The sequence below is a fragment of the Corvus hawaiiensis genome, chromosome 3, assembly GCF_020740725.1.
Source record: "Corvus hawaiiensis isolate bCorHaw1 chromosome 3, bCorHaw1.pri.cur, whole genome shotgun sequence".
Lineage (NCBI taxonomy): Eukaryota > Metazoa > Chordata > Aves > Passeriformes > Corvidae > Corvus > Corvus hawaiiensis.
Genome location: NC_063215.1, coordinates 97,372,682 through 97,397,636, shown reverse-complemented (window position 1 = coordinate 97,397,636; position 24,955 = coordinate 97,372,682). Strand labels below are relative to the sequence as shown.

The window sequence follows — 24,955 nt, the reverse complement described above, 5'->3', positions numbered from 1 at the left end:
CCGTCAGCTATGCTTTTTAAACCAATGGACCTCATTGACATGCAAGCTGTCTAGTCCAATAACTAATCTATCTGTAACTTTTAAAACATGCATGTTGGAAAAAAAGCAGGAAAAGTGTTTAAAATCTGGAACATATACTAAAGATACATTGTGGTTTGTGTTCTATTCACATATGTTCTGTCTATTGCCAAAATCTAAATTTTGTTATGAATAGGGAAGAAATAATTGCTTTGAAATTTATTTTAAAGGTAGAACTTATTCTACAGGTAAATGTGATAGAACTTCTTCAGCTTGTTGCCACTTTTCCTGTCTCTTCTTTTTTCAAGACTTCTATTAGTAAAGCCATCTCTAGTTTTTTTTGTCATATGTCTCTTGTCCCTGCATTTTATTTAACGGTGAACTCTTGTGGATCCTGTTGTATTTTCCTCAGTTCTACAGTGGTACAGATACATGCCCAGTTTGACTCAGTGCACCTCACAGGACTCATGCATTGGTACATATTCTGTGTGACATGCAAATTTATCACAATATGTTTTTTAAAATAGTCCACTGTAGGGACTCAGTGGGTTCGCTCGGGACGGTCGGAGACGAGAGATCTCTATAGGCTGATCTTGGGACATGCGGTTTATTGCAAAGGGCGTGGGTATAGGGGCACTGCTTAGAGCTGCAGCTGGCAGCTCTGAGCAGGCCCAAGAGAGCAAGAGAGTAAGCAAGTAAGTAAGGAGAGAGAGAGAGAGAGTAAGAGTGTGCGAAGAGTAAGAGAGGAATGAGAGTGTGAGAGAGTAATGAGAATGGAATGGACTCTTGGTTACAATACAATAAATCATCTTCTGTACTGAATATTCTAATTGTCACTAACCAATCTAATACAAGATACAAATCCTATAGCATTTACATACAGCCTATAAGAGTTCTTATATTACCATAGAGTGTTACATCTTAACTTCTAAAAACTACTCTTTGGACCCCTTCTGCTGAGCTAGTAGGGTCTGCTCTGACCCTTGGACCTGTCTGCAAGCAGAGGGTATTGTTCAATCAAGAGGGGATTACCTTCAGTCGGCCATACCATTGTTTTCCAGTTGTTCAGTAACTAAGACTTGGTATTTCAAAAGTGGCTTTCATTTCGATGTTGCCTGTAGTTTTCATATTCTCAAAATCTTTTGTCAGGCAATCATATTTATAAGGCTTTCCTGTTTCATCTTCCCCAACAGTCCACTGTATTACAAAGAGAAATTATTTTATAATTTTCAGTCTTCTGAGGTAACACACTGCCAGTAACACAGAAGCGGAAAAAAAAGCTTGCAAAACACAGGTATCAATGTTAGGACTATTTTTCAAGACATAGGAGGAATGAAAGCAAATGTTAATTTATGTATGCAGGATTTGTGGTGAAATGTTAACCTAAATCAGCTTTAACTTTGATTATTAATAATCAGAGGAACAGTAGTTTACAGAAATCAGTGCTTTATACTTAAATATACAAGAATGTTGATAATGCTTGACTATGAAAGTATGGACAGGGAGATAAAATGGGAAAAATGGGGGAGACTGTATTGCTCAATAAAGCATCAATTGCTGCAGTAGAAGCAGAGCAGGGAGAAATGATTGAGAGGCATTAAAGAATAGATTAATAAGGCTGGGGACTAAAGGCTGAAATGAATTGCATGAAATAGGAAGGCATCATTGGAGGAAGTGTTTCCAAATTTGACCTGTGGAAGATGGAATCATAAGGAATAAGGACCCTACTCATGAAAATTAATTGTCACATCACATTGATAATTTTCAAGGAAATTTGCCAAAAATGGGGCAGAATACGCTTTTACTGCATAACTCATCACTTTCTTCAGATCATCAACCTTTTTTTCTTTTTGCAAAGTGCCACTTTAGTCACTAAGTTCCAAGAGGTACAGAGTTCCAAAATTAATCCCTTGAATCACAAAATAATCTGTTGAATCACACAGAAAGAGCATTTACTCATCAAATGAAGTATTATTCATGCTGATAATTTGCAAGATGTGTAGAAGAGCTGACTGTAACAGTTGCTCCCATCTCAGTTTTTGGACTGAAAACTTTATGCCTCTTCTGCACTCTACCCTTGGTGAGAAATGCATGTAGGTATGGAGCATTTCTCCCTTGCAGCATTTCTCAGTTCTCATACATCTGAAGATCACGTCCACCTACAGATCACTGTGTAACTTCAGTTGTATTTTAAAGTTCAAACTAACACAGTAAAACTTCAAAACTGTGACTTTATGGCTTACAGCAACAAGTGGGATTTTAGGAGAGTGGTGTAGCAGTGCCTCCCTGAGCAATTCAGTAGGTGTTTTTGCAGAGTGAGGTTTTCCTTTGAGACTGGTGAGTAAAAGAGAGAATTGCTACAGCCTGATAAAATTTGTCCACTTTGCTGGTTATTGATGTTTAATCATTCTAGAAAAGATGGTTGCATCCTCTTTGTGAGCATTTGTCATGAAATACTCCAATCAGTCAGGAAGTCCAGATGAACTATTCGAGGTGCTTGAGTTTTATGAGTGAAAGAATTGGCTGCCTTCTTCCTTTCTCCCTAACCATTCACACATGAGAAAGTTCTACCAGGACACTGCTGATGTGCTCATTCTTGCTTTAGCTGGAGATTAATTTCTTCTGGCCCTCATACTAAAGTCCTTTACTCATTTTCCTGTGCTGCTTTTTACCCAGACTGCTCTACAAATGCTTACATATTCTATCAGGCATGGCAGTTGGTAGTCCTGTCATGATTCTATTATAGTAAGGCATATATAATGCTGGGGAAAAAGAGCACTCTTTTTCTGGGCATTTGTTTTTAGGCAAACCTGAAAGTGCTGCTATTGCCCTTACCTAGTTTTTGGAAGTAACATCCTGGTCTCAGTCAATTTAGTCATCTTTCTTTACTCAGCTTTTGCTGATTTTTAAAAATTTACTCTTAACATCCAAATAAATATGTATCATGCACTAGTTGTTGTGAGGAAGCTGTATTTTACCTGCAGAGGATATTGTTTGGAGTTGCAAAGACTTAATTGCCTTCTGTCAAGGTGGCAGCTGTATTGTCTCATCTTGCAAGAAAACTCTTTCTAAGGCAAGAAAATGAACAAAATATTAGTTACTGTTTTCTCTGAAGAGTCACATGAAAGCAGATTCCAGTACTGCCAAGTAACTATCTGAACAGACTTCAGATTTCACCTTTCTGCACACTCCCTAAATACTGGTTTTTAAAAATTATATATATATACACACAAAACAAAAATAGTATCTCTATTTCTATTTTCACTTCTGAGTTAATTCTTTTATCTAAAATTAGAATGAGCATTCCCATTTTCATTTTTCCATCTACACAGTTTTCAACCCGTTTGTTGTGATTGACAATAAATAAATAAATGCAATGTGTGTTGCGAGGGGAAGAACATAGGTTAAAGCAGTTAATTAAGGGGATTTCAGTCAACAGATATACCAAAGAGAATAAGGAATGTAAAGGGTGCAAATGTGTCAATGAAAAATATTGTGCATAGTGGAGTCCATAAAAAATCAAGTTATCAAATACTGTGTGTATTCTGAATCCTGGATTTCCCTTAATGGAAGGCCTTTAACCTTATTGCTAAAATGAGGGGAAAATGAGCTTTTTTATGTTCTGTAATCCTATGGCTTTGTTTCTGATGGATTTTGTAAAGTGGAAATGCTGGTTTTCTGTGAGAGTTTATTTGTGAGATTTGGTTCATCCCACCCCTTGGAGTGTTGTGGGCAGAGGGTAAATGCCTCATTTTACGTTTTGAGCAAAAGTAGTAGAAAGCTACTGACTTTTGAAAGTCATTGTACGTGATGACAAGAAGAGATATCAGGGGAGTGCAAAGGAACTTCATTATTGCTGCTTATTCAATTTTCAGTTCCCAAAGCTGACATCCCAAGAATACTCTCAGGTATTTGGTGTCAGACCATTAACCTATGTGTGTGAGCCAGCACACTGTACCATTCTCATTTCCTAAACTGAAGAAAAGGAAAGGAAAAGTCCTCAACCTCCTTGCTCCCCCTTCCTGAGACTGCAGACAACTAGGTGCTGGGGTCCTTGCCAAATTTGTATCAAATAAGAAGATAGTGAGAAATACATGATTAGCATTTATATCAAAAAGGCAGAACATTGAGACCGATATCAATCAATTACAAAACTGGTGATGGCAGGATGAACAGAAAGAATTTCATGCCAGACCTAAATATACCCCTGAGTCTTGCAATGCCCTAAAACTTGCATTGAGTCAAGGGAAGGTGCTTCTGAGCTGCTAGAGAGTAAATAATTGAAATTAGTAACGACTTGGCCAATTATAAAAGGTTATTTTTGTCAGCTGTTTCGGGCTTTAAACATGGAAGTTAACTTTGGAAAAAGAAACTTCAAATGCCAGCTTTATTTGTTTTACTTCATAAGATCAAGCCTCATACCACATTTATTGTCCAGAATTGGAGAGACTTTCTGATTACATTTTTGACAGTATGTTGCTTCTATTACAGACACCAAAGAATAGCAATTTGAAATTACAGGCATATCCAAGGAGAAGAAGTTGATTTTAACTTTCAGAAAGGCTTAGGCAAATGATTTTTTCAGCAAATTGCGATTTATGCTGTGAGAATTCCTATGGCCAACAAGAGTTTAAGTAGTCAGAAGTTATATTTCGGATACTATGGTCTGTACATGGTGAATATCTACTAGGTAAGTGCTATGGCTAAACAGTTTGCTGTACTCCAAGCAACGATGAAGACAAGTCTTTGGAACGTGTCACCCCTTGTCCTGAGTGCTTAAATCTCTTGTTAAGTCCTCATATCAGTTTAGTAACTGGACACTGAAAGAGTTTCTGAATAGGCTTCACCTTGAATTTGTCATTCTAGATGTGATGTGTTCGGTTAAACGGTCCCCCGATTAATGAGTGGTATCACTAGAGTCTAAAGCAGCTGAACTGCTCAGTAGATCTAAAATTCAGAAGCCTTAAGGAGTTGGATTCAATGATTAAGGGCAGTGAGGCTGCAGGTGTGGTTTGTGCAGGAGAAGGTTGCTGGCATACCTTCTGTAAGTGTTTACATTCAAAGATATAGGAATAATGTGTATTTCATACGTCAATTATAAACGACAGAAGGGATACATGTGAACTGAGCATCAGTGATTTTCTGTATCAAATGACAGTTGTAATTATTAGGTCCCAAGACACACCACCACTTGGTAGTAATGCTTGGCCAGGTTCATTTTCAGAGTGAACAGTATAGACAGATATTTTCCATCAGTGATTTAGTACCAGGTCATGGTCATGTTAATACACAGGCTGTTTCTGTCTGCTGACTGTTTGGGTCAGAACCAGGCCTCTCAGGCATAAGTAATGGGAGCACAGATTGCTTTCTGCTCTTCTATAACCAGTACCAGTTATAGAAAATTGAAGTACTTTTCCTTAAATGGCAGATAACATTTGAATTGGGGAAAGGGGGAAGTTTCAATTGTATCTCCAGTGCACAACTGGTGAAATTCTGGTTAACAAAATCTTTAAATATTCATTGCTGCCAGTATTTTCAATGATACCATAGTTTCCAGAATAAGCTAGAATTACAGAAATAATAACAGTAATAACAAAAATTGCCTATTTCCTTCATAATTCACTTGGATTTTTATGTAGTTATTGAAATGGTTTGTTCTCCCCATTTTTTAGGTTTCCACGTTTATAACCTGTGGTACATCTTTTTCTACGGTGTTACCAATGTTTATCAGCATGTGCAACATCTTTGAAACAGTATTCACTGCCAAGCATTTCACAGGTTATTTTGATGCTTCTCTGTCTGTACAGAGAAATTAAAGATACTATTTTTCTATATTTCTCATTTTTAAGTCAAATTTTCCCCAGATTAAGCCCAAATATTCTGCAAATGGTTTTGGTGGCTGGTTCCTGGATAAGATTTTATTCTTTTAGTTGGCCAGACACTTCTTTGTTGTTTGAAGAGTCATATTTGTTCTTCAAGCATAATTTTTTTTTACCCTGTTAACATTAAGTTTGGGGACATACATTTTCTGCAAGTGCATATGATGAAAATTACTGCTTCTTGTAATAGCTTGACACAAAATTATACTGAAGATACTGGTATTCTTTGCTTCTTTTAGCACTTAGTAATCTACATTTTTCCCTTGTTGCATCTGGAAATACCTACCCTTTGCTCACAATTAGCCACAGGTTTCCCCATATTCAGGATCAGAACAGCTATGCTGAGACTCATCTGGCACATTATCCTCTCTGATAGTTACCAGAAGCATGATCCTGCTGTGATGTGCTTTTCTAGATTTCAGTTATTTAATTGTGCTAAAATCAGGATTTCCATCTGAGTAGCCACGTTTGGTGTCCACATATGGAATTAATCTAACTAAATCTTTAAAGCAATTAATTCCTTTAAGTTTACTTAGAATTTCCTAGGTGTTCTATCTTACAACTTGAGAAAAAAAGAATGTTAATTCTATAAGACATTTATGATTATGTAGCCATGCATTCCCTTTATTTCAGTCCTTTATTTCCAAACTGTAAAGTCTTTATTGTCTTTTCTTTTGTATCATTGCTTATTCTACTCACTCTGTGACCTCTTATTTTAGCGAGGGTAACCAGATACAGAAATTATGTAAAGAGTTGATAAAAACCAGATTTTTATGACAGAATGAGACTTCCTGTGTAATTTTCACTTATTTTCTTGATAATCCCAGTATTCTTATTGTCTTTTTAATGGCCTCAGAGCTTCCAAATGATTTGTAGGGGAAATGGAGCAGCTTTAACAGCTTCTTTCTTGAGTGGTAGCAGCTAATTTTGGACTTACCACTGTCTACCTATAGTCAGTGTTGATTTTCCCCAGGCATTAAGTTTGTACTTCTTGATGTAGAAATTAATTTGACTTTTTGATCATCCATTTGGTTCAGTGTATGTGATATATTAAGATGTTGCTGACTTAAAGAAATGCAGTAGTATCATGTAGCATGATTTTCCTTTGGGGAAAAAAGTACCAATCTTTTCCAATATATCATTTTAATTTTTAGTAGAATGTAGAATAATAATACAAAACTGCCTACTAGAATGTAGATCTCAGAAACTTCCATGCAGCCTTTTAAGGAGATTGATGTAATTTTACTCCTTTTTTATGGTGCCGATTTAAATAATTATTTCAATGATTTTATATTTTGGTTCATCTAGAACTTCAGTCTCAGGTGTAGTCACTTTTCAACAGATGAGATTTTGCTAAAATATTTTTCTTCTGATGTTTTTGGTTTTAAATCAGTCTTAAAAACCTTTCCTGAAATAAAAAGGTAGCACCCCTTTCATAGTGAAGAGCCGTGGAAGACTTTCTTTGTGATCTCTGTTGTGGTTCTCTTTCCTGAATGCTACACATAATCATAAAAGCTTTAGTTGGTCATCTGCTCTCCTCAAAGCAGAATTGTTGTCAGTGCTATATCCAGTCAGTCATGATTTTGTCTGGATAAATCTTGATATCTCTGGGAATAGAGATTCCACATCCCCTCTGGGTAGCCTGTTACTGATGCTGCACTTATCTTTTAGTGAAAAGTTTCGATGTCCACTCTGAATCTGCTGATCATACCACTTAATTATTAATTGCCCCCACTGATTCTCTGGTGGTCTTCCTTTGTTTCTGACATTTAATTTTTTTTTTCCTTCATTCTTTAGGCATGTTGCTTGTTAAATGCTCATTTTTGTGTTGCCTTACTCTAGTTTTAAAATTTGGTGGTGGTTATCCTCTCTTATTTAGCTTCCTATTTTGATCTTATTTTCACTTATTGAAGATGACATTTTGCATGTAATGTTTTCCTTCCTGTGGTAGCTTTTGGAGTAACTTCAAAGTTTTTTTGGGTGTGAGTTGAGTGCTGTTGTGTAACCTTTGTATGCTGCGATCGCTAACACAAAAAAATGTTTCTTTTACAGTTATGCATTAAACTGGGTATTTTTCTTCATTTAGGATTAAACTCAGAGTTGCTTTTCACGTGTGAGTTCTCTGATGAATGGCTATGATGCATGACTGGGTCTCTTATAATACACTAAATATCTAGATCAAATCCAGTCTAAAAGGGAATTGACTTGAAAATCCTTGTTGCTGTGTTTTCTGGTGTTGTGGTCTTTTAACTCTTCTTGTACTTGCTGTTGTCCTGTCTTTTTAATATCTACATCATCCTGAAAAATAAGGCTGATGCATCAGTAATAGATCCCTATCAAGAAGTCATATTAAAGAGATTTTATGGACTACAGAACCCTTTTAAGAGGAAGGGGGTTAGGAGTACATGCTTCTCTAACTTCTATTCTGTATTTTCTGCACTAAGAATTTACTATTAGATGTTGAAATACTCTATTTTGTATTAATAAAGCTTTGAGCTTCATTGTAGATTTGAGGGTGTGATAATATTTACTTTAAGTGGAACTTCCAAGTAGCTTTGTCTCTACTGTTGTATCAGCTTTACTTGACTCATGGATTAAAGATTAAAAAGGCAACTGTTAAGAGAAATTTTTGTTTCAATAACTAACTAAAAGCAAAGTACATTGAACTACATCTGTTGATGACATAGATGAATATTGTTTTGAATTACTTTACTTTTTCATATTTGTAAATATTTGCACTAAAAAAATACAGTGACCCAAAGAAAATTCCTTATAACACAGAGTTTCTCTATTTGCTTCCATCTCTGCGTTTCCCAGAACACTTTAGGTATAAAAGTTATTTTTTGTTCCTTGATTATGAATCCTAAACCTTTTGCTAATTCCCATCTCTGTGTTGCTTTGATCCCCTGGTATTATTTTTATGTTGTGCCTTAACCAGTGTCTTTGTTTCTTCATCCCTGTGCTGTTGCTCTTTCCCTGTGGTTTGTTTCCCCACCACATTGGAAAGTGATGAATGCAGAGACTGGGGTTTTGCCATGGCTTTCAGAGGTCTGAAACTGAGGAAGCTTTTCGGGAGCCCTTAGATCGTGCACAAGATGTGAGACTCGTACTCTCAGATCTTGGTCCAGGCATAACAGAGGATGTGTCAGCTCCTCCTGAATAGTAATGCTAAACATGTAAGGAGAAGATGAGCACCTTTACATACCCCCACTGAAGTGGAATGTTTGGGATCCCAGCTGAACCAAGAAAAGAGGGAGAGGTTTTCAGTTGCTGAGCCTGTTGGATCACATCCTTCAGTAAAGGGAGAGGAAATGTACTTTGGATGAGTAATCAGAAAGGAAAACCTTCAATTTTGCTTCATTAATTAACGTTTTCACTAAAATAAATAAGCATATGGGCAGAACAAAAAATGCAAAACTTGACCTTTGAAGATGACAGTTCTTTATGGTAACTGTGATTCAAAAAAGACTTGTTTTAATAGAAGTTACCATGTATACAATGCTGTTTCGTAAATATTCTTTGCAGGTTCTCTGTCCAGATGGTAAATACGGCCGCATTGTTTACTCACTTCTTTTTCCCTTCTGTTTTGAAAGAACAGGACTTTTAAACTCTATTCAAAAGTCGAATAGTTACGCTCATTCAACATTTCTCTTTTTTCCCTTCTCTCAACAAATTAAAAAAATGCTCACAGGCTTATTTTTCTTTTCTGTTCCATTTAAAATTTTCTCCTCCCCACCTCACACTCCCATTCTTGTAGCTAATGAATGTATCATCTAAAAATAGATATGTTCATCATTCTATAATATTTTGTATCTTTCTAGATTGGAGGCCAGTGTAATTGTAAGAGACATGTGTCTGGCAGACAATGCAATCAGTGCCAGGAAGGATTCTACAATCTGCAACAGTCAAACCCTGATGGCTGCAATCCCTGTAACTGTAATACCTCTGGGACAGTCAATGGAGATATTACCTGTCACCAAAATTCAGGACAGTGCAAGTGCAAAACAAATGTTATTGGTATGTGTAATGTAAGAGTTTGGAGCCATTTTTCTTGTTTTCTCTGGAAATAAAACACACTTGGTTTCTAAATGAAAGGTATAGAAAGCTTCTTTGCTGAAGGCAGATTGCAAAAATGAGTGAAATTAACTGTTGGAAAATTATTAATTTAATAATTCTATCAAACTACAGCTTGAAGCTTAGTTTAATCAACCCTTTAGAAATTCCTTTATGGCATAGCTACGTTAGCTTACATAGCTCCATACTAATAAGTCACAGAAATAATGTAATTTGCTTACTGCGTAGATGTTTCTTTTAGTAAATTAACACTTTTTCAACGTATTTTATACTTAATGAGTTCTAAGCAAATTGTTTCCATGCTAGTTTTCTTAATAGACCAAAATAAATGGATTTTTTTCTCAAAATATTCTGTGCTACAGGGTCCTTTGTGATAAATCTATCAATTTTTTTCTATTATATTTCTTTGAACTGTTCCTATGAAATGCAAAATAAGTCAACATAATTCCACAGATCATGTACATAGCTAGGGTTAGTTATCAAGGGCCACATAATTTTAATTTTGTAATTCAATGCCAAGCTGATTATAATAAACTGCTACCTTCTGTGTTATTTATCATTTTTTTTACAAGACGTGCTTTTTTGTTTGTTACTCCCACAGGTATTTTTCAGAAATTAGATTTGATTATAGCAATTTATTACTTCCAGCATATTTGAGGGGAGCCACAGCCACATAAGGACAAAATTTATCAAGTGCCCAAAATACACAGTATATATAATACACTTTGAAATGTTGATGTATGGGAATATTATGCAAGGAGAATTTCCTGATAAAGTGAGCCTTGCATGGTAACTGTACGTGTCTCAGACTATACATATGTCTCAAAAAGAAAAATTCCTTTCTGCTTTGTTATTAACAGAATTAGTAATCTATTTTTTCTTCACCCTAACCAGGTTCTGGGTTGCATTAATAATGTTCAAGTACATGTTAATATATTTGATATTATATATACCCTCACTTGTGAACATTGACTCATTTGTAATGTTGTAAGTCTTTGTTGCTTTTGGAAATCAGAAGAAGGAAGAAAATGCAGAATAACAACAAATAAGAAAACAGCTGTAAACAGATTGAGGCCTGAACAGTTTCAGTCCTTCTTCCTGTGGAATGCTGTATTTTTCATACAATAAAAAAGGTGCTAAGAGTAGAAAAATAACCTCTGTACATCTTAAACCCTTTCTCTACCTTCAAGAAAAAGGACTTCAGAGCATTCTTAATTATATATTCTTTGCCCACATTTTACATTTGAACTTGGGAAAACATTTCTTAACTCTCTGGCAATTTGGCAGACAAGAAGCGCAGAGTCTGGTTCTCACATACTTGGTTGTCTACATTTAAATTTTATCCCCCTCATGAAAACATTAAGAATTGTTTTTATTTTCACTGGAATAGTTATTAAAAAAAAAGTGTAGATCTGTGCTTTCTTTACTTATCTGTAGCTATGATGGGGGTCTGTAGTTATGCAAGTGTTTGTTTGCCGAGTAAAGACCTAATTCTTTCCAGACTAGATTCTCTTTATTTTCCAAACCAATCGTAAATAAGCTTCTGTATATCGAAACATGTGCAGCAAACTTTACCAGAGAGCTTTCCTCTTTGGATTTCTAAATTGGTTTTGAGAGCAATCTGTCTATTGCCATTTTATCTATTTAAACAAACACGATAACAGAAAAATGCAACTATGGAATGCAGTGTTATGAAACATGAACTGTTAGAGTTAACACAACTGTTAAATCTTACTAATGATTCTATCACCAGTAAAATACATTAGCACCAATAATTTTATTAAAGTAGGTCATTCATCTAGAATAAAAAGGTAGAAGAATGTGAATTAAATGCCAAGCGTGCTAACTCCCCTGTACTTGTTAACATTGAATGTGATGCCCTGTAGGCCTTCCTCAGTATCGTTAGGAATAGATTACCTGTCAGGAATATGTATGGCATATTCAAATAAGCACTGCGCATATTTTTAAAACTGATATGATATGAATCCATGTAGACCAATTTTAATAGTTCAAAATGAGTCATAATTCTTGTTAACAATACAGTTATTTTTAAAATTTGCAGCAATAGTGGTCCTTTTTTATTTTCCTTATTGAAATTAAATGATATGCCTTAGGTGAGTCATTCATCACTGTTAAAGGAACTCGCCTTCTGTTGGAGTTTTTGAGTTTTTATCCATATATATAATGCATTCCCTACCATTTTTAGTTTTATTTTTCTACATTGCTAGATGTATTTTTGTATGGTTTTGTATTTTTTTAAATGATGACAATATTTTGCTAGAAGATTGTATTTATATTTTCCTATATGAAACAATTAAGTCACAGCTTCATAGTGAAGGATTTTCCTACTACAAGGGAAAAATACATAACTGAATTTGCATTTTTCGTATAATAATCTAGTTTGCTTTCTCGTAATGTACATTTTATAAACTAACATATAAATGCCATCCCTTGGGGCAGGGATAAAGCAAGTGTTGACTTTGAAAACACGGCTAATAAAACTACAGGATGAAGCATGAAGAAAAGGGTTTCTGTTTTAATGTACTGCAGAGTTAACTAAATCATTTAGATAAAAATATTTCATTTTGGATTATGGAAAATATTTTCTGCTTTCGGTAAGGGCTAACAATAAAGACTAACAAATGCAATCAATGGTAAAAGTGCACTATGGTGTTAAGCAAATAATTTGTTATAATTAGTCTAACTTGTGCTGTCCTAGTGTATATTTAATGTTTTAATATAATATATTAAACTATTATCAGAACAGATTGTGAGCCCAGTGCAATTCTCTGTGTATTGCATTTCTACAATATAGGGTGAAGAGTTCACGTAGGCATTGATTGTGCAACAGGTGCTGTTCTGGGGGACAAAGAGATTAATTCTGCTTTGTCTTAGAAATGTTACAAAGAATCTCTTGCAGAAGTATCTTAAATTGTATTGAGAGGCCAGCAGAAAGACATTGCTTCTGAAACAAATTGGAAAAGTAAACAGATTTTTGGGATGCCACAGTTACTCAATTGATTTGTGCAGCCTTGTCACTCCTGTTAATTATGTTGGTGAAGAATATTAGTCCTCCCTTTTTTTTATTTCAAGTGTAGTAAACTTACCCTTTTTAAAAATGAAATTAATAGCTTTTAAGGTTTGGGTTTTTTTTTATTAATTCCTTTTCTCTTTCCAGGTCTTAGGTGTGATAGTTGCAATTTTGGATTTAAAGCTCTCAGATATTCTAATGAAGATGGATGTGAGCCTTGTTGGTGCAACAGCCACGGCTCAGTGAGCCAATTCTGCAACCCTCTCTCCGGGCAGTGCAATTGTAAAGAGCAAGTAAAAGGGCTTCTCTGTGACACCTGCATGGACAACTTTTATGGGCTGGGTGTAACTGGTTGTAAGGCTTGTGAATGTGATGCTGCAGGGTCGATTTCGGGAACCGTGTGTGATGCGAGGACGGGGCAATGTGCATGTAAACCAAATATCGGGGGAAGGCGCTGTGACGAGTGCCTGGATGGGTACTACAGAGTGCAGAAAAGTCACTCCTTTCTTTGTCTGCCATGTAACTGTGAGAAGGCAGGGACAGTAAATGGCTCTCTGCTTTGTGACAAATCGACAGGACAGTGTCCTTGCAAAGCTGGTGTCACTGGCCTTCGGTGCAGTCAGTGCGTGCTGCATGCGTACAACCTCAGCATGAGCAACGTCCGCGGCTGCCAGCCCTGTGACTGTGACGCTCTGGGCACGTTGGCAGGAACAGTTTGTGACCATATTTCTGGGCAGTGTGTCTGTCTGCCTCAGCGCCAGGGGAGAAGGTGTGACGAGTGTAAACCAGGTAAGGAATTTGGGAGACAATCGATTTGATGTAGTAAGTTTTAATTCGTTTGTTATCATTTCCTACAGTTTTTAATGTGTGTTTAAACAGCTTCATGTCTGACATGTCTCTGACATGTTATTACTTTTTCTGTTTCTTCCTGTGTTAAGTGAGAAGGAAGCATTATTATCCTAATCACCATCAAATATTTATTCTATTTCCAGATGCTCTATAATTTGTATTATTACTGCACTTTCAATGTGTCCAAAATAAGGTTAGGTTGCTTCTAGATATTGAGAAAATATACAAGTAATCATGTTCCACTCCCTGAATAAGAGGTAAATTGGCATAATTTAATGAACAGCAGCTATCCTCATAATGAGAAATGTGGATTTGGAAGGCAGAGTGCATGCTCTTCAGGAAGGGCACTTCATGTATAAAGCTGAACATGGCAGGAGGCGCAGAAATGGTTGCTTAAACTTTGATGAGGCTGGCAAACATGCCACTTAGAAAGCATTCACCTGCCTTGCTGTGTTGGGGTTATGCTGACTTGCACAAGGACTGCTTACAGTTCGGCCCTACAAGTAGGTGATACTTGCAGTTGCTACATACTTGTTCAAGATTTTGTGCCATATTTTTAAAGAGAGTTTAAAAGTTCATTGTAAGTGGGGAGCTCTGTAGTTATATTTCAATGTTTTTGTTTTAAAAAGTAGGTGGGTAAAGTGAAACTATAGGTAATATTAACCTACCCTTCATCATAATATTAAGCAGATAGATTTTGGTCAAGTTAAATACATATGCAATTTATTCAAGTAGCAGGTCACATTAAAAGGTACATTATAGCTCCATTGGTTTTAATATGCCATTCAGTAATTTGAACAGAGGTTAAAAAAGCTGCTTAACCTCCATTAAGTATTTTTTAAAATGCTTTCATTTAAATTATTTTAGGTACATATACTAATAAATAAGGCAGCATTCTGTTTTTCTTAGTTCCTCCTCCAGTGCTATTTGACCTGCTAACCCTCTGTAGCAGCCACTTAATCAGAGATCGGCAGAAGAGTGATGTCAAGGCTCCCCGAGTCAGTGACCGCCCTTGTCCTTGGAAAAGAAAGGCCAGGGTTTATGCAGAACTAAATGGTTTAAAAAGGTTTAATTGATAGTGTGAACAGGCTGGTTTGTAGAAAAGCTTACATGGCGCTCAGAGGAATAGTCCCACGATAGTTCCTGTTAAAAAGAGAAATAATTTTAAAAAGTATTTGTGTAAGTATTATTTTTAAATTTTCTAACTGACAGCTAAAAGCATGTATGTGCTGAGTACTGAGCTCTGTGCGGCAGGTGAAAGTGTAAATTCTTATCTTTGTAAAAGCACTGTATTGCTCTTAGGAGAACACAGTGAGCTGTGCTATTTTCACTGTTTTAGTGAGAGCTTATTTCGATGTTTAATATTTCTAACTTTTATATAAATAGTCTTTGTTAGTGTGTTCCAGAAGAGACTTTTGTCCAAAACAGGGAAGAGTATAAAAAGTCTTCCATATAGAAATACAGATTTAAATTGGTTTCAAGAGCTGTAAACACGTCCTATGGCTTTGTCCTGGGACAAAGATAAGAAAACGTACCCCAAATGTATAAGAAAATGTACTCCAAGTGTATATGTAGCCAACACAGCCTAATTAAATCACACAAAAATGAGTTAATACTGGCAGCCCTGAAAACATATTGACGATTTCTGAGTCTGTTGGGACATTTCAAGTCTATGACACAAGTTAAGTGGCGCTTAAAATAACATCCCAGTGTAGCATATCTTTTATGTGCTTTGATAAAATCCAGGAAATTTCCAAAAGTTACCAAAATCTTAATGCAGGAAGAGTTGTCAATTGAGAAAAGATCAAACTGGTTGTAGCTTTTGGAAATTGTTTTATAAGCAGTATAGCTCTTTTTGGAGCATTCAGCCATGTGTTTCATCTATTAGGCTGTATCCATGACCTCTTGTTGATTTACCAAAATATGAATATCGATCTAATATCAATATCCAACTGAGATGGACAAAAACTCTCTAACAGTTTAGAGTTAGAAAGTGTATGTTTTATTTGGCGCCAGGCACTGTGTGGGATAGCTCCCTAAGATGCAGGGCCCTGATCCAAGCAAACACAGAGCTTTTTATTTACAAAAATTATGAATATCCAAAATACAAATGCATATTCATAACATTAACACCTCCCATTCTCCGCTTCGTATGGAAATGAGCTTAAATGTCATTAAGCATGCGTAGTGTGTGTTCTAAATTGAATCGGTGGTCTTAAAAAGATGAAGTATGGTCATCTTCCTCATTTTGACCTTTTTGCTTCTCTGAACTTTAACAATCCTAATTACTTTAGTGACCTCTAAGTTTCCTCTTGTGTGACCTTTGAACGGTTTCCCACCAAGGGAGGAAATTGGTGATTGTCCTTGTTCCCTACACCAACTTACCAAAGTTTCTATTCCTCGTTCTAAGCACAGCTAAGCAAACATACAAATGACAGATCATCAGTTATTTGGTAATCAGTTACTAACATCTTAAAACCCATTTCAGGTCCAGCTCTCTTAACTATTTTAATCAACTCTAGCTGGGCCCAAATTCCTTCCTATTCTAACTAATTTCAACACAGCTAGCCTATAACTACAATCTTTATGTTTCTTCTAAATCTGTGTTTCATTGTTTTCCAGTTTGTTCTCATACAAGTAAGATTTTGGTAGATTTGTGTACATTTTATCTTTTGTTTAAACTAATGGTGTATGCAAAGAGAGGAACACTTGATTCTAACATGAAGCAAAGTGAAAGAGCAGTTTTACCTTGTACAGAAACCTGCTTTTGAGATGTCGTAGTTTGCAGTGGTTCAAACACAGGTTCTCTTCAGCTCCCAAATCGTTGTGAGCATTTTGTCCCTGCCTCGTTCTGCAACTGTGTTACTGACTGGGATTTGTGCCTCACAAATGCTATTCAGCACAGCTCTTGGGTCTTGTTAGGAGACCAGCAAAGCTGTAAAAAAGGCACTTTTTAAGTTCTTTACTCCGTAAACACAGGTTTGCATAGAATGCTACATAGTATGGCAAAGATGTAAAGCAGCATGTAGGATGTGTGTCTGGGCATCAATACTGAGGGTTTGTGTACATACTACCTCTGTTGGCCAGAAAAATATGAATTATCTTGTGACACCATTGCTGGTGTGGTTAACTGTGCATTTTGAAACCCAGCCTGTGGTTAAGAAATGAGCTGCTGTAGATGGTAAGCCTGTAAAAGTGCTAAGGAATTGGTCATGTGTTCCTTCTCTATACAGAGGGAGAAATGCTAAGAGGATGATTAAAAAAAAGCTGAATACTTTGCTATGACTTTCATTCTTCCTTTTGAAGAGTATGTTTGATTGACAAATGTGATCAGTTATGTTGAATTGAAAAAAAAATCTGAAAAAGAATAAGCATAATACTAGTTATATACATAGATATCACAGAGATTTGCAGTGGCTGTCTTAAAATTGGAAATTGGCTCTATTATACAACAGTGGATCCTTCATAAAGCAACTTTTATGAGCCCTTCTAACCTTGCTGTAAATTAAGCTTGCATTAAGTTGTTACTCTTTCCTAGGTGGAGTCAAATTCTAGATGGTGGAAGTAAATAATAATAATAATAATGATTATGACAAACAGTATGAATTTGTAACCTGATGTTTTCTCTTTTTCGCTCCACATTTAATCATATTAATTCACTTACAAATTAGTTGGGGGAAGAAATTTTTTGTCTTTTCCTATCCCTCACTTTTAAAAACAGTTTTGCCTTTACCTGCTACTTCAGGGGGAAAAAAGTAGTTGTGGTAGTGTCCAGAAACTTTTGAAGCATTTCTAAAAGATTATAATAAAAAATATCCTACCAAATCCTTCACTGCTCTACAGTGGTTTAAGAAGTATGGCTGTAGGAGAGCCAAGATGTTTAACACTAAGGTATAGATTATAACTAGTAATTTCACTGCTACAATAAAAGCAGTATATGCTGTAATAATTGATCCTGCTCAGGGAAAATGAATTTATTTTCTAGAGATGTGCTTATCTGCCGATTATATCATAGACTTCTCTTAGATGTTATTTTATACAAAAGAATCATAGAATCATAGTTCCATGCAAAATTTCGGACGGACAAGGATCTGGTTTAGCCTGAGTGCTTATCATTTACCACAACTATAAAATGGGTCCTGAAGAAGTGCTTTGACCTTTTGCAGGAGTCCAAGGCTTAAACTTGTTTCCAACCTTCCTGTTAGGTTCTGCGAGTGGAGTCGTTCATTGTGCTCAGGAGTGACATTGCTGGGAAATGGTCTCCTCTATTTATGCACAGGATGGGCACTGTGCAGCGCACAGAAGTGCAGCAGGAGATAATACATGCTGCCTCACTAATAACTTCAGGCTATTTGCTCTCTGTGGTGCCTCAGTTCGGGGCCTCTCTGGAATAAAGTGCCAACAGCGTGGTTTTTTATGATGCGAATGTATGTTAACTGGAGACTGATATCACTTCACTGTCCACTTGAGATTTATCTCACTGAGGACCAGAGGCTAAACTTGAACAAAGATTTGAGCAGTAAAATTCTAATGTTTTCAATTTGTTTAGTTCCTCTGCTATTTGGATATGAGCTCACAGTGCAACACTGCTGCAAAGACAGAGAATACCACCCTAGGGGTGTATATATAGAGCTATCTCTTGTAAGACAAATAATAAGGCCTCGGGCAATATGACATGTTACAATATAATTTTGGGCTCCTTATTATAAAGCAGGACATCGGGAAGTTATTGGACAGCAAAAAATATTCAGTGGCTGAGAACATGACTAAGAAACTACTGATTGAACTTGATCTGGAGAGAGGGCAAGTGTCTGAGAATGCTGCGTGTCTCAGTAGCAGCTGAAATCTTTCTATTGAAGTTGTAAAATAATAACTAATAACCACCAGCTAAGGGAGATAGAAACGCATATCAATGGCCCTATTTTAGGATTCATGTTCCAAGATAGGTACATGCTGTTGTCTAGTGTCTCTTAATACTGTGCCATCAGGACTGGTTGCAGAGCTGTTGTGCATTGCTACATTTTTAATAAACTGTTCCAATCCAAAGGGGGGTGAGGGGGGGAATAAAGAGAACAACCTGTGTGAAAAAAAATAGTTAAACATTTATTAATGATCAGGTGAAAATAGAAAATATTTTGGAAACTTATGTAATTATATTTTTTTACTAGTGTGCCATTACTTAAATTGTCTTCTGATCAGAAAGAAATTATTAAGAATGGAGTAAGTCCATACATAGTGAAATAGATTATGCAAATGGAACCCCATCATTAAGAGAATGTATCTAACAGGTCTTTTGTTAGGAACTTCTGGTGAGGTAGTGAATAATGGGTAAATTCTTTGATGACCAGATTAGAGGTGTATAAACTGTATCTAACTGTATTTATTAGTAATGTGTTAAAGGTATAAATAAAGATTGCTGGTGAGGGCAATAGGATGAAAGATGGCATAGCAGAAGCACACCAGATATAGTGTGGGGAATGTGAAGTGAATGCTCAAGTTCATAATTGGAAATAATACACAAGGAGAAGGAATTTGGAGTGAAAGCACTTTAATAACAGATAAGTATCTTTCTTTTATCAGTTTATTAGTTTCTGTAAAAGTATTTGTGTAGGACACAAGCTCTGTGTTAAGGAGTAAAATGTAAATATTACCTAGAACCTGGTAATGCTCATCAAATGTAGCTTTTCCAAACACTATAATGTTTCAAGGATTAAGTCAACCACTGGTTGAGAAAAATTAGGAGACATGCTTAAGAAGTTATGTGCATTTCTTATGGTTTGCAGCTGTCCATTTTCAGAGCTGGGATCCCAGACTAGAATGGACAAATGTCTCTTCCCTGTTATTTTTTTGTTTCTAGTGTTTGTGGTGCATTCATGAGTACTTCTGAAATCCTTGGGTCTTTACTTTCCCCACAGACATGTTAACATACTCCCCCCTATTTTGCATTTGCTCTGGCTAGGAGTCTGAAGAGAAATAACAAAAGGATTCTCAAAATCCCTTTTTTTCCCCAGGTTTTTATTTTTCTCCATCCAGCATCACTGGCTGTCTGCCATGCCTGTGCCACATAGCTGGTTCTGTGAATCAGATCTGTGATAAACTCACTGGCCAATGTAGTTGCCAAGATGCCTCTGTGACAGGACAGACCTGTGAACGGTGCAAAGAACTTTATTTTGGATTTGACTCTGTCACAGGCAGGTGAGTGTTTCTTTTTTACAGGTCACTTATATCATCCTTGTTACGTGTTTTCTCATGGCTCAGTCAAGGGTTTAGTGACAATGAAAAGATGTGTTTGAGTTACATTAATCCTTCTATGAGTTCACGTGTGCACTCTGATTTATGTGTGATGCATTACACAATCCCCAGTGCTCCCATGAGCTGAAGGAAATAGAAATTTTGCCATGGATTTAGAAACAGCATGAAAGGTGTATAAGGCTAAGTTATAGCAACTTCTTAATTGGTTCCCTATGTTGTCTCTGCATCTTCAGTAAGATGTGCTGTTTTCTGAGGTCTTAAATATTGACTATTAAAATGCAGGGAATTTGCCATTCTTATAGCTAATGAATGATTTGGAAAATTTCAGGAAGATTTAGTGGGGGACAGTGGGGAGGGAAAGGGAGAACTACAGATATCCCTGACTTTTCAAATTTCTTTTGGTAACAGCAGTACAAATATTCACTGCACCTTTATTCTTAAAGATTATTTTTTCTGAAGCAGTGTATTCTTTTTCAACATTTTGTTATGTGCCACAGGGTAAATTGTATTTCTAATGTAGCCAGGGGTCTTTAGGTACACTGGAATTATATGGATTCCCTGGATTATAAGGGGAAAACATATTTATATAGTGCACTGTTATTTCAACTATTGCTCTTTTTTTTTTCAGGATTATCTTTCATGCCTAGTCCTCACAATCTCAATTTCCTTTTTAAAATATTTTCCACAAAGATTGCACAGCCCTTCTGCTATCATCTTTTCATGCAGACTGATGGTGTTAAATTTTTTTGTTATATATGGTATTTCTGCCTTTAAAAAAACCCAAACCACATACCACAGGCAGAAGCAAAATCTGTACAATGTTCCCCTCCCTCTGCTCCTCTCCCTGAGCTAGTGTGGGGTAGACATGCTTTTAGGCAGTGATTATCAGTGTCATCTTGCATATATTTGACATTATTCTGCAGATTTTTCATTTTAACTTTTATGTTACTGTCACTCATTAGGAGATTTTTAAAATTATTTTTTACTGTTTCGGGTCACAGAGGCATCTGCTAATGGCCATAAAGTAATCTGTAGGAATAAGGACTTCCTATTTTCACTTCCTGTCATTTCTAATGGTGAGAAATAAAGTCTGTGTAATATTAAAGTTCCCTTTGAAATATATTTTCCTTATTATTAATGATACCTTTTTTTTAGTTACTTGAAATAGATTATCCCCCCACCCCTCAGTTTTAGCACATTTGTGCTAAGCAATAGCTTTTCTGAGCTAGATATTCAATTTCAAATATCTGCATTTTAACCTGTCTTTTGAAATTCAAAAAGTGAAAATATAAATTGCCTAGATCCAGACTTTGTTGTAAAAATAGAAAGTTTTTAGAGTTCTGGAATTTGAATCTGAGTTGTCTTTAATGTCTTAATACTAATTAATCCTCATGGCAGTATTGAAGACTACTCTGGTAGTACATTAACATGATTAACCTGTGTTGCATTTTCTTGGCTTCCTTTTCATTGTCTTTTTGGGCAATGTACCTCTGTTCCTCAGGCACAAACTTTTATCCACTGAAAATGATAATGCAGGTCTTTATTTGTTAATCTATTTTATTCCATTTCTTTGACTGTTACTATCTTCATAAAAAAAAGTAATATGCTTTTTCTTTCTCCATAAAGTTGCCAGGTCATTTAAGCCATCCTTGCTCCAAGTGTCTTTTAAGGACAGAAAAGGATATGAGCTATCTGCAGTGGCAAAGACATATCTGTCTTTGCACAATAGCACAAAAGAAGCAAAAGTTGTGATACACAGAGATTGTGAGGCTTTAAAATTCTCCTGCTCTGAGGAATATGTGAGCTGATTTATTTTGTGGTGCTTTCCAGATACAACAGGAACTCCATATTCTTTAATGCATTTCAGGTTATGAAGCTGGAAAATTTTCTTGGGAATTAAAGAATTAGAAATACTGGGTGTTTGCAGCAGTCTGAGCGGATCTGTAATGGTTATGGGCATCTGTACACCTTTGAAATGCTTTACCTCTGTATTGTTTACTATAATGAACTGGTCAATGAACATTGCAAATTGTTTATCTATTTATATATATATCTTGACAGATTACTGTTTATGAAATCCATTTAGCAAGTGAGGTTTTCCCATAAGGATGAAAAATGAAGATTTTAAACAGATTGCTGGAGAGGCTCTAACTGCACCTAGAGAGTCAATGTAATAAAGGTTTCTCTATATTAATATTACAAAAACCATTTATCCTCAGAAAATCAATATCACAATTCATCTTGGCATGACATTTCTCTTTCCACGTTTTAAAAGTCTGTTTTCCTTGATTATATACAATTCTGTTTTAATAAAACTCAATTATATTTGACTCTGAGTACCTTGAAAAAGTAGCATTTAGCAAGAATGCTGAAAATATTTCTCACATGATTAAAAGTTACTTATCTTTTTAAAGAATTGGATATTTTTTTGAAAATCCTTAATTGACTGAATCCTTAATCCTGACTGAAAAGCATGAACTATGCCTAACAACAAATCTAGTTCTAGTTTTCTGCAGGGTAAAAAAAAAAGATGCACATGATTACACAAAAATAATATGTAATCCCATGGAACAGAATATGATGAAATATATGCTGTTATTTGCAGGATCGGGAGCCTCATTCAGTATAGGCGAACTTTTCCTAGAAGAAAAATGCAACAAGTAGAAAGGAACAACCCCACCCTGCCAGTCTGAGAACTATCACTGTGACTGTATGGGTATTGAGTTTGATTGTCATGTGTGTATGATGATCAAAACTAGAATAATCAGGAGACTCTTATTCATAAGAGGTGCAATAATATACAGGAACAGTAAGAGAAGCTTGTCTTTCTCTGTTTATCTATCGAGAAACTTTTGTTGACACCCCCCACACTAAATAACCATCATGTAATGAAATTATGAAATAACAATAAAATATTGTCTTACTGAGCAAGTAATTGTTATTATTTTTTTTTCCTTTGGTAACGAAACTGGGTTTTTAGTCATGGTGTTAAAGGACTCTAAACAAAACCTCTATTTAAAGGGGGATTTGGATGCACTGTCTATAGATGAAAAGACTTTTGAAAAAATTGCCCTTTTTTCTTGACTGTAAAAGAGAGCAAACTACAGTATAGTGGTTTCCAAGAGAGAATGTATTTTATTTATTCTCAAAAGGATATTAGTCCATAAAACAAATTTGCAGCTTATTTTGCAGCTTTAGCTTTTATCAGCCTTTTTAAGGGTGTTGAATGATTCCCCGGGAGATCACACAGCACAAGCTGCTGTGGAGTAAAGGAGCTCTAATACAGAGAGCTCTGTGATAGGCAGAAAATGTATGTGAAGAGTTTTCTTAAGCTTGTTTAAAAATCTGACACATTTAATGCCTATTTCACTGATTATTGACCTGAATTTTAGTGTCCTAATGTGAAAACAGTTTCCACCTTCCCTTCCTCTCTCTCTTGCCTTAAAAAGCTAACACCTAAAACATAATTGAACTCACTTTTATTTCTGCTTTCATATAGATAGAGAGAGGTATAGACCCTGGTATGATGGTGGTGACTGGGAAAATGGCAAAGTAACTTGTGTAAAGGCACCACCACATATTTCCTTGGATCTGGTGAAACTGGCCAAGGAAAGATCAGCCAAATGTAAATTGATTCTTGTGTAGTCTTAGGCTTAGCAGACTAAAGGGGACATAGCATGACTGTCTTGGACTTCTTTGGTTTCTTTTTGCTGCTTCATCACCTTGGGACCTGGCATCTGGAGTAATTTAAAGTTCCCTTGAGGCTGATGTTGCTTATGCTTGAGAATTGGAGTTTCCCAGCTCAGGGCAAGGGGAGGAAGCGTAGACTTCCCAGTATGTTTTAGCTGCGATGTACCTTCCTACATTTCTCCCAGATGATGTTTTTTCAGAACTCTTTTAGTCTGCAGCAATTAAAATATAGTGAAATTAGAATCTAAAGTATGAAGTTTTCTTTGCCATAGTTGACTTTCTTATGAATAATAATGTCAGTCTATATTGCAAGGGGTAGCATAACAGTATTTGTAGTAATTTGCCTAATTTCTGACATGTTCCGACTCTTTGAATATTTGCACAACCTGACATTGGTATCTGTGCTGTAAATGAGTGTCAGTGGGGAAATAGTGTATCAAGTGAAGACCAAGTTGATCACAAGAGGTTTCACATGCAAAAGCCAAAGCATAAATTAATCCTGAAAGTATTCTACTGCTGCCAGAGAGATTTGCAGAATTGAAGTGTGGCATTTGTGTGATACCAGTGCTTTTAAATTTTTTGTTCTTTTTAATTTAAAAATAATTTACTTGCACATTTAATTAATTATTTGCTGTAGTTATTTCAAATTTTGTCCTTCAGGCTGCAAAGAAATCATGTTTCCTGTTATAATATTATTATTTCTGCTGGTTTTTTTACTGTCACTGTTTTAGTCTGAGGTTTTCTTCTCCCCATTTTGGTCACCATTCGTTCTCCTTTATTTACAGCATGTTATTTTTTTCAACCTTAAGTTGCCTTTGTGGAGAAGAAATTATTAATTGATTTATTTTTTCCAACTAAAGCCTAGTTTCCCCTGAGTTGAAGGTTGCATATTTTTTGCAGAAAGCTCTTCATCTGGTTACATATGTATCACTGAATTCTGCAGCTCTCAAGAACGGTTGTGTGAGTAAGGATGCAGGACTGAGTGCATAATGTGTTTATTACCAAACATTAGTATCCAGTTTGTGTGTGGATCAATATATATAAAAGCTCTTTAATTCTAAGCCATTTTTATATAAATTAGAATATTATTCTGGCAGCAAAATATTTATTTTTATAGTGGGCGCCTTTTTTGTAAGTTTATTTTAATCAGACTAATAGATTT

At 35.8% G+C, this 24,955-nt stretch overlaps 1 protein-coding gene across 3 annotated transcripts in view; it reads left to right on the top strand.

The window, feature by feature from the left end:
* Positions 1-24,955, top strand: part of USH2A (usherin) — a 388,094-nt gene that overhangs the window by 49,972 nt on the left and 313,167 nt on the right. For all 3 annotated transcript variants that reach the window (XM_048298182.1, XM_048298180.1, XM_048298181.1), the window contains exons 12-14: positions 9,719-9,914; positions 13,150-13,791; positions 19,863-20,046. In XM_048298182.1, coding sequence (XP_048154139.1) covers positions 9,719-9,914; positions 13,150-13,791; positions 19,863-20,046 — 1,022 coding nt within the window. The remainder of the gene's footprint in view (positions 1-9,718; positions 9,915-13,149; positions 13,792-19,862; positions 20,047-24,955) is intronic.